At 35.1% G+C, this 13,203-nt stretch overlaps 1 protein-coding gene across 1 annotated transcript; it reads left to right on the forward strand.

The window, feature by feature from the left end:
• Positions 1 to 2,475: 2,475 nt before the first annotated feature.
• On the forward strand, positions 2,476 to 9,114 carry LOC137627050 (ionotropic receptor 21a-like). Its single transcript, XM_068358032.1, has 7 exons — positions 2,476 to 2,791; positions 3,540 to 4,013; positions 4,163 to 4,292; positions 4,623 to 4,803; positions 6,553 to 6,740; positions 8,046 to 8,445; positions 8,821 to 9,114. The coding sequence occupies exons 1-7, from the start codon at positions 2,476 to 2,478 to the stop codon at positions 8,950 to 8,952; spliced, it is 1,821 nt and encodes a 606-aa protein (XP_068214133.1). The 3' UTR covers positions 8,953 to 9,114.
• The last annotated feature ends 4,089 nt before the right edge of the window (positions 9,115 to 13,203 follow it).

A 13,203-nucleotide genomic window follows, 5' to 3' on the forward strand; every position in this document is an offset into this window, starting at 1 on the left:
TTATTACGGAATTACATTAATGTATATTTTATAAATATTATTTCAGAAGGAATTAGTAATTGTTGAGAGGTTAAAAATATTTTATTTTTATTTTTTCATGGAAATTACATCAAAATTATTTTGAATGTTGTACAATTAGACAAATAATTACATCAAAACTAAAAGAAATTACATCTAAAATCATGTCAAATTACCTCAAAATGATTTGAAGAAACAAAGATTTTATATTTTTTTGGAAATTTCATTAAAAATTATTTTCAAAATTGTACAATTAAAGAAACACATAAAATTACATCTGAAATCATATCAAATTGTCTCAAATCATTTGAAGGAATAAATATTTTATATTTTTTTCGGAATTACATAAAAAAAAATTAAAAATTGTACAATTAGATATAAAATTATATCAAAACTAAAGAAAATTACATCCAAAATCATATCAAATTGCCTCAAATTATTTGAAGGAATAAAGATTTTATAATTCATTTTTGAAATTACATAAAAAAAAATTCAAAATTGTACAATTAGATACAAAATTATATCAAAACCAAAGATAATTACATCCAAAATTGTCTCAAAATTATTTAAAGAAACAAAGATATATTATTCGGTATTTAAAATTTTAAAAATGATTTTCAAAATTGTACAATTAAACAAAATATACATCAAAACTAAAGAAAATTACATGTGAAATAATTTCAAATTGTCTGAAAAAATATTTGAAGAAAACATAAAATTAATATAATCTAAAGTTTTCCACCTGTGAAAAATTCATTATAAATGTAACTATTCAGAAAATTTTAAATGTAATTTTCCAAATTAATTTCTAAAATGACTGAATTATAAATTGAAAAATGAAAATGAATTTTCAATATAATTCATTTCCCAAATTAACTTCTAAAAGGACAGAATTATAAATTGAAAAACAGGAAATTGAATTTTCAATATAATTCAATTCCCAAATTAATTTCAAAATAAAAGAATTATAAATTGAAAAACAGGAAACTGAATTTTCAATATAATTCATTTCCCAAATTAATTTCAAAATTATATAATCAGAAATTTTGTAAAATGAAAATGAATTATCAATATCATTCAATTCTGAAATTAATTTCAAAATGACAGAATTATAAATTGAAAAATGAAATTGAATTTTCAATATAATTCAATTCCCAAATTAATTTCAAAATAAAAGAATTATAAATTGAAAAACAGGAAACTGAATTTTCAATATAATTCATTTCCCAAATTAATTTCAAAATTATATAATCAGAAATTTTGTAAAATGAAACTGAATTATCAATATCATTCAATTCTGAAATTAATTTCAAAATGACAGAATTATAAATTGAAAAACAGGAAACTGAATTATCAATATAATTATTTTCCCAAATTCATTTCAAAATGACAGAATTATAAATTGAAAAACTGGAAACTGAATTTTCAATATAATTAATTTCCCACATTAAATTCAAAATAACAAAATCACAAATTTTGAAAAATGAAAATGAATTATTAATATATATCCAAATCTTAAAAATCTAACTGATATAATATCACTTATGAATTATTACCGCTCGTACCAAAGCCCTAAGCTTTGTTGCAAGTTTAAGTAACGCTTATACGCTACTATTAAGCCCTCCTCTTTTATCCAGGGCTGTGAAGGAATATTTTCTTTATAAGATAAATTGATATTTTGTTTAGTAAATTTAATTATGAAGATATAAGATTTTATAATTTTAATTAAGATAATAGAATATTTATTTGCTTGTTTCCGGCAATGATGATTATGATGATAATGAAAGTGATGATGATGATAATGAGGAATAATTATTACAGAAGTAAAGAGATATGATAACAATAATGATAATGTTAATGATAATAATGATAGAAATATTGCTGGTTGAAATAATGATGATGATAATGATAGTAATAATAATGATAATAATAATAATAATAATAATAATAATAATAATAATAATAATAATAATAATAATAATGATAATAATAATACTAATAATAATGATAACAATAATAATAATAATAATATTAATAATGATAATAAAAACAGAAATTATTATAAAGATGATAATAATAATAAAAACATTATTAATAATTAAAATAATAATGATAATAATAATAATAATAATAATAATAATAATGATTATAATAACAATAATCATAATAATACTAGTAATAATGATAATAATAATAATAATAATAATGATAATAATAATATTAATATAATAATAAGAATAATAATGATAATAATAATGATAATGTTAATAATAATAATAATGATAATAATAATAATAATAATAATAATGTTAATAATAATAATGATACTACTACTACTACTACTACTACTACTTCTACTACTACTACTAATAATAATAATAATGTTAATAAATTTTAGGCCTGTAATAACAGTAAAAATAAAAAAAAAACTTTAGTCTTGCATCCCATTTTCCAGCCATGAATATGAAAGCATCAACGGCAATAGCGACTGTTATTCTGGTGGCAGTTGTCAGGTGTTCCAGACTACCATCTGCCATCCAGGATAGAATAAAAAGCCAACGAGGCACCGCTCTCGAGGAGGAAGCTGGAAAACTCCTGAGGGAGGTTCTTTCAGGCCCTCTGCAGAAGCACAACATCTCCCTGATGGTGGAGGAAGAGATGGGAGATGTCCTCAGTCTGAATTCTCTCCTGAAGGATGTTCCTGCCCCGACGACGCTCCTGCGAGTGCCCCAGGAGGAGGAGGCCTTTGGCGACGACTTCCAGTTGCTCCACGGTAAGAGACCTAGGTGTTTCATCGGTAATATTACAATAGAGTCCCACCCAGGGTCATTACCGCTTGCCAGTACATAGGAGCTTGATGTTTTTCTTTCTTTGTTGCGAGCGCACGCGGAGCCAAATCCATTAGACTTTAATGAAATATTACCGAAATCTAATGGTTTTAGCTCTGCCGAGCGCTCGCTTCGCTTGCGAAAAAAGAAAAACATCAAGTTCCTATGTACTGGCAAGCGGTAATGGCGCTGGGATGGTTTTTGCTGCGCTGTGCGCTCGCTACGCTCGCGAAAAAAGAAAAACACCAAGCTCTTATGTACTGGCAAGCGGTAATGGCACTGGGTGGGACTCTACCGTAATATTACCCTTTTTACCTGTTGCCGGTCCTTGGATTTCTCTTCCTGATTCTCTTCTTATCTTTTACTTTGTTTTGCTTGTATTTATGTCTGTTAGACCTTAACTAAATTAGTTTTGTATATTCTCCATTCCATCCACATGCTTTTGTCTAGCCCAAGCCTGAAGAAATTTAAAAGAGCGGTTGAGGATCTAACTGCAAAGGAAACACTTGGTCTACTTTTTTGCAGATGTAGGCTGGAAAATTATCTGACTCAAATAAGATCAAACATGATAGCAATATATTTTATATCTGACTATTTATACTGTAATTTTAGGAAACTTACTTGATAGAATAGTCATAAGTTCTATTAATTACATTTCAAGTTGGTCCTCCTACATGACTCTGCCATTTGCAGGTGTTTTGGTTGGCATAGCAGTGACTGACTCCTGGTGGCCGTTGTGGAAACCATCAAGTAATTGGTTCCCTCTGGCCATTGTCTTACTCTCGCTCACGGAGTCCTGTAGCGTGATGGGCATCTTAGGGGAAGCCCCTTTACTGCAGAAATCCTCATCTGTTGTGGTCTTCTGTCCTTTTTCCATCAAGGGATCTCAGCAGATATTGTTCAAAGTGTTCACCTGGAAGCCCTATGCATCAGGAAACCAGATAGAAACACTTGGTTTCTGGAAGCAATCATCTTTCCCTACATGGAACAGTCTCTTTGTCGATCGATTCCAGGACTTTTCCAGGAAGACGTTCACCATATCCTACAGTCCAACGGATGAGCCGGTGCTTTACGAGAATCCTGATGGGTCCTTAGATGGGACAAACCATAGGATTATGAAGGCGCTTTCCCAGTGGCTTAACTTTGACATTAGTTATGAAGAGCACGGTGAGTAACGGTAAGGCTACAGCCACGCCAAGTCCGGCATGTCTGGTTTGTACCAATTAAGCATTTTATATATTTGCATATATATGAATCAAATATCTTAAATTAGATTATGAATTACTTTTTGCATCTAATTGAATCTCAATTTACAGAGAACAACTCTTGGGTTGGAATGAGGGATATGGTGCGAACTGGCCACTCTGATGTTATGATCAACTACGTCACGCTGACTCTGGAGAGGACGCAGGAATTCGACGTTTCCATACCTTACCAAAGCGAAGGGTGAGTGAACTTTTTTACCATTAAATTAGTTAATTATGATGATAATTATTATGTCTGAGGAATAGCTTTCTTGTTTTGTAGGACTTCTTTAATTAAAGTAGGTAAACTTGATTCTCTCTAACGAGTACTTTCTTCTGGTTCAATCTCTTGATTTTACATAAGCAAAAAGTAATCTAATATATTTATGCAAGAGAGAAGGAAGGATTTAATGCTGTAAATAAGTTTCATATCTGTATCTCCTTTTTATCTACGTTATCTAGCTATCAATCTTTACCTATGTGTTTGAGCCTTTTCACTCATTCAGAGTCCTACGATGCTTCTACTCGGCAGCTTCGGCATGATCTTGAAGGTCCCCCCTCCCCTGCCCCTCTGGAGGAATGTCTATTACCCTTATTCCTGGGAGGTCTGGGCTTCTGTAGTCTTTACCCTAGCTGCTTGCACAGTCTTCTTCCATGTGCTCAATTTCAAGGAGGAGCGATCTATAATAGCTAATGGAATGACGATTGCTCAGGTAAGATGTTACGCCCTTGCAGGGAGCTGTAGCCCAATCAAATCTGTTAGGTCAGCTTCTGAAAGCTAAAAGGGCCCAACTATCCATATATTAACATTATTTAAAGGTTTAAAGGTCGCTCATGAATGGCAGAGGCAAGGGACAGTGACATTGCCCTAGCAATCAGGACAATGCCCTAGAGACTGACCATATATTATATGATCAGCGCCCAAGCCTCCTCTCCACCCAAGCTAGGGCCAGGCAGTGGCTACTGATGACTCTACAGATAGACCTATAGGCTCCCCCAAACCCCCCAACCTTAGCTCACAAGGATGGTAAGGTTACAGACACTAATGGCACTAACGAGTTTGAGCGGGACTCGAACCCCCGTCTGGCAAACACCAGACGGAGACGTTACCAATCAGGCCACAACAACCCTGATCAACTTCCATAATTCAAAGAGAAATGGACACACTAGACTCCAGAGTATCGGCGGCACAATTTTTGCAAGCTGGCCTCTGGCTGTGGGAAGTAGACGGGCTACATTTATCATGACAGCGGCTTTAGATTGTATCTAAACAAGTAATGATTTGGCAGGTGCAGATAGGAGCAGGCTGAAGCTTAAGTTTTAAATACAAGAATTCTAATCAGACTGTTTACACAGTGAGCTAAAGGTGGTTGGAACGGTCACTTTGAAATCAACATATTTACAACTTTAGCTTTACCCGGCTTCTGCTTCCACCAGGTGAAGTCTCAGTGGATGCAGCAATGGACTACAACACACCAATTCTGGCTAATTGGATTTTAATATCTAAAACAGTCCCTGCATTTGCATAGAAATAGATTCACTACCTTAAATTAAACTAAAGTGGCCTCACCAGCCATGAGCGTGTTAGTTAGATTATTTGTTACAGGACCACTTGCCATTAGAAGTGGGCAGTGACTTTGTTGTGGCAATAGCATTACTGAAGATTCTTTGTAGTGATTCTTCTCAACTCTTTAGTAACACTTTTTATTCATTTGGGGGGATCTCTTCTCTACTTTTACTATCAAATGTCTTCAAGCATATTTTACAACCCTTCCTACTATTTATATTACTAGAAAAAAGGATGTTCTTTAGTCATTGATGTCAATACCATTGCAAAATCGCTTTTTTTCTTGGACTTATCATTGGCTGCAACTGTGTTCAGCCTAAAATCTTTAACATGCGCCACCCACAAGCCTTGTGATTGGCCACCACTCTAATGTTTTGCTCCGCCGTGCTTCACTTCAGTCGCGAATAAACATTATCTCATTGCTCCACTGTTCTGGCAAGTGGTACATGCTGCTTGGGTCACTATTTACTGTGTTATAATTATCTATTTAAAGTAGCATGATTATCTATAATCTGTTTTATTATTATTATTATTATAGCATCTTGCTTTTCCAATTAGGGCTATAGCTTAGCTTGTTATAATAATAATAATAATAATAATAATAATAATATAGAACCAGCTATCTCACACAACCTATATTACTGTTCTTAATATATTTTTATTCATTATATCTCTTGTAGTTTATTTCATTTCCTCACTGGGCTATTTTTCCCTGTTGGAGCCCTTGGGCTTATAGCATCTTGCTTTTCCAACTAGGGTTATAACTTAACTTGTAATGATAATAATAATAATAATAATGATAATAATAATAATAATAATAATAATAATAATAATAATACAGTAATATGTATACATATATAACCAGCTGTCTCCCCAAACTTATCCTCCATTCCAGAGTCTGCTGTCTCACCCGATACCCAAACATCCGAGCGACTGGCGACAGAGATGGTTCCTCTGCCTCTGGGATCTGATGGCTTGGCTCCTCAACCTCTGCTACACCTGCAACCTCATCGCCTTCTTGACCGTGCCGCTCTACCCGACGGTGATCCAGACGGCGCAGGAACTAGCCGACAGCGGTTTCAGGTACGTCAGGGTTATTCCTCAGGGATGGTAATAATGGTGATGATAATCTTCTTATTCTTTGTATATACTTTCAATCAGGCGCATAAGCAACAGCTTACACTCTTTCAACATCTATTCCACTATTCCTTGTTTCATCGCTTGGTTGCACATTTTCATTTAATGTTGTGGAATTCAATTTTTCTAACCTGGTAACTTTCATGCCAGCCCTTTTTTACATATCAATTCTTCCTTGACATTTCATCATCCACTGCAGGAGAAAGACCTCAGATATGCCTTCCCACCTACGTCTGTCTATGGTCTTTCTATGCCAGTTTATACCCAAACATTTTCTTAGTATGTATGTATGTATGTATTACTTTCTGGTTACGCTCAGCACTCCCTGGGGAGAGGGAGAGGGAGAGAGAGTAGTCATACCCTGTTAAGATGTGGGTGCGTGTGTGTGAATATCTGTTTGACAATTTAGACGTCCTATTTGACGGATTGCGATCGCTAGTATACCCGTTTAATACAGTATATATATATATATATATATATATATATATATATATATATATATATATATATATATATATATATATATATATATATGTGTATGTATATATGTATGTATATATATATATGTATGTATATATATATACATATATATATATATATATATATATATATATATATATATATATATATATATATATATATATATATATGTATATATATATGTGTGTGTGTGTGTGTGTGTGTGTGTATACAGTTTTATTCAGAATATCTTGCGTGAGCATTTGGATAAAGAAACATTAATTATTCCTTCACATATGTTCTATCTCTACAGTACCACATATATAAAATGAAATGTAATATAGAGTAAATTAGTGATCCTTTCATAAAGACAAGAGATTGTCGAAACCAAAGGTTTTTCACCTGAGAATCTGTAAAAAGCTACAAAAACACGAGAATTTCTGTAAGAAAATATGTTGACGCCTATAAGGTTATTGTCTTTAATGATAATCGTATCAGAGAGAAACTTTATCCCTTATATGTATATGTATATATATATATATATATATATATATATATATATATATATATATATATATATATATATATATATATAAGTGAACAAATGGCATAGCACATTCACAAATTCTGTCTTTTCCTTCAAAATTCTATCTCTGAAGAGAATAATAAAAGATACAGAAAAAAGAAGAATGTTGCCTTAAAATAATTGATACAACAAGTGTTTCAGTATTCAAAGAATCTATGTGTTTATATATATATATATATACATACATATATACAGTCATCCCTCAGATTGTGCATGCTCGACTATGGAGAATTTGTGGACGAAGCTCTTTACGAATCCACGCACCCTGTGCTCTCAGCTCTCGGAGACAAATTGGACATGGTCCCGATGCGGTCTGACTTAGAGCACTGGGGACAAGAAGGTTGCATCGAGAGGGTGCTGGCCAACACACACGCACAACTGGAGACTTACTACTTCGTCAACATCCTCTACCACGGCATGGGACACGGACCCAAGGTATACCCGCTGAAGGAACAGATATACGTGGGCAACTTAGCCTTCCTCTTCAGGAAGAACACGCCCTGGAAGGGGAAATTCAACAACGGCATGAGGAGGCTGATCGAGTCTGGGCTCGTGGCAAAATTCTATAAGGACATCCTCAGCAAATACGAAAATAGAAAGGAGAAAGTGAGTGAGGATTTCAATTCTTTTCAGTGTATTATCTTACACACTAGATTCCAAACTTCTATTCAAAGTTCAGTTAGCCTCTTAAGTGACCCATTATTGCACACACAAAAGCTTTATGACATGTTGCATGTTTTGGAAATACCGCGACATATAAAATTCATAATTTATTTACTGTGTAGCAACCCAACTGAAATGCACTCCTGGTGATCGTTTAACGACATTTCTTCGTAAATAGTCTGCGTAATTAAAACATTATCATGATTCATTATCATTAATACTATTATCATTATCATTGTTAACATTATCATTATCAATTATCATAGATAAACAAGTACATCATCACCGTTAACTTACCCCAATTTTCCCGTTCGTCAGGAAGGCCTATCAAACCTCAGTCTCCTCACAATAGCTCACCTCCAGGGTCCTTTCATGCTGCTGGTGGTGGGCCTGGCAGCCTCTACCCTCGTCCTCTTGGGGGAAGTAGTCCTCAGACGGGCCCCCGAATAGCCGTTTCTTCCTTGAGGATGACCTTTCGTTATCTCCAAATGTCAAGGCCGAGCTCAGATTCTCCGGTTAGATTGGATCCGGGGGAAATGTCGTCAGGTTTAAAGTCTCGAAGACGCTTCAAGGTTGCATTTTATCTCTCTCTCTCTCTCTCTCTCTCTCTCTCTCTCTCTCTCTCTCTCTCTCTCTCTCTCTCTACGCTGGCTTTTAGTTGTTAGCGAATCTTTACCTTTCTATTTCATTCTGAAGTGTTTTTAGGCACTCTCTCTCTCTCTCTCTCTCTCTCTCTCTCTCTCTCTCTCTCTCTCTCTCTCTGCTGGCTTTTAGTTGTTAGTAAATCTTTACTTTTCTATTTCATTCTTAAGTGTTTTAAGCACTATCTCTCTCTCTCTCTCTCTCTCTCTCTCTCTCTCTCTCTCTCTCTCTCTCTCTCTCTCTCTATGATGGCTTTTAGTTGTTAGTAAATCTTTACCTTTCTATTTCATTCTTTATGGTTTTTAGCCCCCCCTCTCTCTCTCTCTCTCTCCTCGCTTTTAATTGTCAATTTATCTTTCTATTTCTTGAGCGTTTTATGCACTATATTTCTCTCCCTGTCCCTCATGTCTGAATGCTTAAATCACTCTCTCTCTCTCTCTCTCTATCTCTCTCTCTCTCTCTCTCTCTCTCTCTCTCTCTCTCTCTCTCTCTCTCTCTCTCTCTCTCTCTCCACCATTGTTTGTTAATTTTAGCAATGAATATTTTTATTACTGTTGTGACACTAACTCCCAGCTCCCATCCTTTTATCCGGGGGTTTTGAGGCATGAGTGTATAATTTTTAATTCTATCATGATAAATTTATTCTAACTAAAATAATAACTATGATCTAACGTGACGTCACCAATGAGATATTAATGTGTTTAATACCACATAAATTTATGGAATTTTAGCATAAGCATAATTAGGATTTTATACATAGATTTTTATACAAATTATTTCCATTTTTTCAGTGTGCATTTCTCTGGGTAACTCTTGTTATATGTATGTATGAATATAGCATTAAAATGATTTCCCTGTGATGTATGTGTTTTATTTTTATAGGTTATTGGTGCCTTTGTAGGGTGACGGCCAGATCCCGTAGAAAATGGGAATATTCTGAACTGTGGCCGTCGTTCTAAAAACGATTTTGGCGGGAGAAGCTAACTTAAAAAACCCACCTAACCTATGCTAAAAGCCGTGTCCTTACCCAGGGGGGCTGCGCCCCCCCCGGACCCCCCCTTACACAACATATTTAAGATCCGTAGACCATTTCCAAACGTTTTTATTCTATACAAGATAACAGTCGGAGCGATAATAAGCAAATTAGGACGCTTGGCCATAGCGCTACAAACTACCCAGGTTATTTTCTATCTTTGGGGTGTTAGCCAACATAAAAAATTAACAAAAGGGGGATTTTTCCTCTTAGCTCCTCCCAGCCTGACGAGGGATTCAGCTGAGTTTGGTTGGTAGTGCTAGAGTGCCACAGCCCACCCTCCCCCGTTATCCACCACAAATGAAGCTTCATAACGCTGAGTCCCCTACTACCAAGTTCCACTACCTCGAAGCGTAGTGTAGCAGCATGGCCTATCGGAACTGCTACCAAGTTCCACTACCTCGAAGTGTAGTGTAGCAGCATGGCCTATCGGAACTGCTACCAAGTTCCACTACCTCGAAGCGTAGTGTAGCAGCATGGCCTATCGGAACTGCTACTAAGTTCCACTACCTCGAAGCATAGTGTAGCAGCAGGGTCTATCGGAACTGCTCACTATTGCTCGCCGTTCATTTCTATTTCGAGTACGCTCTTTTGCTTCTCTCATATCTATAATCGTGTCACCTAAGGCTTTCTTCAATCCATCCCTAACCTTGGCCTTCCTCTTGTACTTCTCCCATCAACTATTACATTCGTCACCTTCAGCAGACGGTAATTTTCCATTCTCTCTACATGGCCAAACCACCTCAACACATTCATATCCGCTTTGCCTCAGCTACCTTCCATTATATTTCCACATTTTATCTCTATATCTTTCACACTTCTGTAGACTGTTACTCTGCAGTTATTCTTCAAATGCCATCTTTTTCTCTTTCCACCTTTGTCTTCACTCCTTCATACCACCATTCACTACCCTTCCTCATACTACCTCCAACAAACCTCTTGCCACACACATTACTTGTTATCCCAACAGAATTTTCTTTCACTAATTTCCTCTCCTCCTCTAGATCACTAGTTCCTCTCACCTTCACCCTGTCATATGCCACTTCCAGCCTTTCTTGATATTCATTTTTTACCTCTGTTTTTTTTTTCAACTCTTCCACCTTCACTACCCCACTGTTATATCCCTCATTCTATTTTCTGATTCTTTTGCTACAGCTAATTCTGCTTCAACCCAGAAGTGATCAGACATACTGGTAACCCTTTACAGAGCACATCTTTCAATTTTCCAACCATTCTTCTTGTGATCAACACAAGTCATCAATGCTCTTTCTACAACTCTTCTATTTGCCACTCATATCTATGTATACTTATTTATATCTCTCTTCTTGAAAAAGAATATTACTTACCACTACCTCTTGTTCAACACACATAGCTAGCAGTCTTTCACCACTCATTTTCACCTGGTACGCCATACTTCACAACGACGCCTCCTACCTCTCCAGCACCCACTCTGGCATTCAAGTCACCCATCACAACTACATAATTCCTTCTACCCAGTCCTTCTACACACCTAGTTAATTCATTCCAGAACTCATTCCGCTCTTCACTTTTCTCACAACCTGACCCTTACGCACTAACAAAAGCCTAACCTTCCCTACCCAACCTAACCCTTACCCACATTAACCATTCCACTACTTTATCATCAATTCACTCAACAATGAAGCCACGCCCTCTCTTGTTCATTCACTCCCAGACGACCTATCACTTCACTAAACATCACTATACCTTTCCCTTTCACCTCTGTCTCACACAAGGCCAATACATACATCTTCATACTCCAGAATATATTACCAATCTCACATCTTTTGCTCTCCAGAGGTAAATTTAAACATTGAGAAAAACACGAGTCTGTCAAATACCAGAACCTAAAAGCAAACAGTCTGACATAGTAAGTTTATTGTCTACCAAACCGAGTTTTGTGTTTGTTCTATGTGGACAACAACAAACTCGTGTTTTACTTGCTTCCTGAGAGGCGAGGAGCTTCGAATGAGGAAGAAGAAGAAGAAGAAGAAGAAGAAGAAGAAGTAAAATGGGTGATGAAGAGGAAGGAAAAGGGAAGAATAACTTGCAAAATTGTATAATGTAGATAAGATGTTTGTTTCAAATTGCAAGTGTTTCAAGGGAAGAAGAGACTAGGCCTAATTTTATTTTGGAAAGAACACCTGTGACAAGTTGATATATAACATTAGGCCTATTTATCTTTAATAATAATAATAATAATAATAATAATAATAATAATAATAATTATAATAATCGCCATTGTTAGGAGAATTATATAAATGATATTAAGTATGAAATTATATAAAGCGAAAATTAATGATTTTTGCATTATGTTTTATCAGTGTTGAAGAAAAGATAAGGTTTATAGACAAACCTTTTCAGGAAATTAACCTGAATCAAGTTGAAATTGATAAGAATAGACATTAAATTAATCTGCTTTGTTCAGGAATTGACAAAATCACAGAAAACACAGAAGGTGCAAAGCGAAAGATACATAGATTTATAGAAAACTGGGAATTCCAATTGAAAGAGGCATAGATTCCTAGAAAACTGGGAATTCCAAGTGAAAGATACACATAATCCTAGAAAACTGGGAGATTCCAAGTGAAAGACACTTAGATTTCTAGAAAATCAGGAGATTCCAAGTGAAAGATACACAGATTCCTAGAAAATCAGGAGATTCCAAGTGAAAGATACACAGATTCCTAGAAAACTGGGAATTCCAATTGAAAGAGGCATATATTCTTAGAAAACTAGAAGATTCCAAGTGAAAGATACATAGAATCTTAGAAAACTGGGAGATTCCAAGTGAAAGAGGCATAGATTCCTAGAAAACTGGGAATTCCAATTGAAAGAGGCATAGATTCCTAGAAAACTGGGAATTCCAATTGAAAGAGGCATAGAATCTTAGAAAACTGGGAGATTCCAAGTGAAAGACACTTAGATTTCTAGAAAATCAGGAGATTCCAAGTGAAAGACACATAAAACCGTAGAAAACTAGAAGATTAAAAGTGAAAGACACATAG

This window comes from Palaemon carinicauda, chromosome 34 (assembly GCF_036898095.1).
Source record: "Palaemon carinicauda isolate YSFRI2023 chromosome 34, ASM3689809v2, whole genome shotgun sequence".
Taxonomy (NCBI): Eukaryota; Metazoa; Arthropoda; class Malacostraca; order Decapoda; family Palaemonidae; genus Palaemon; species Palaemon carinicauda.

Coding starts and splice junctions, on each gene's coding strand:
- LOC137627050 (XM_068358032.1), top strand. CDS start 2,476: ATGAATATGAAAGCATCAACGGCAATAGCGACTGTTATTCTGGTGGCA. Junction 2,792..3,539: donor CGACTTCCAGTTGCTCCACG/GTAAGAGACCTA, acceptor TGCCATTTGCAG/GTGTTTTGGTTGGCATAGCA. Junction 4,804..6,552: donor ATGGAATGACGATTGCTCAG/GTAAGATGTTAC, acceptor CCTCCATTCCAG/AGTCTGCTGTCTCACCCGAT.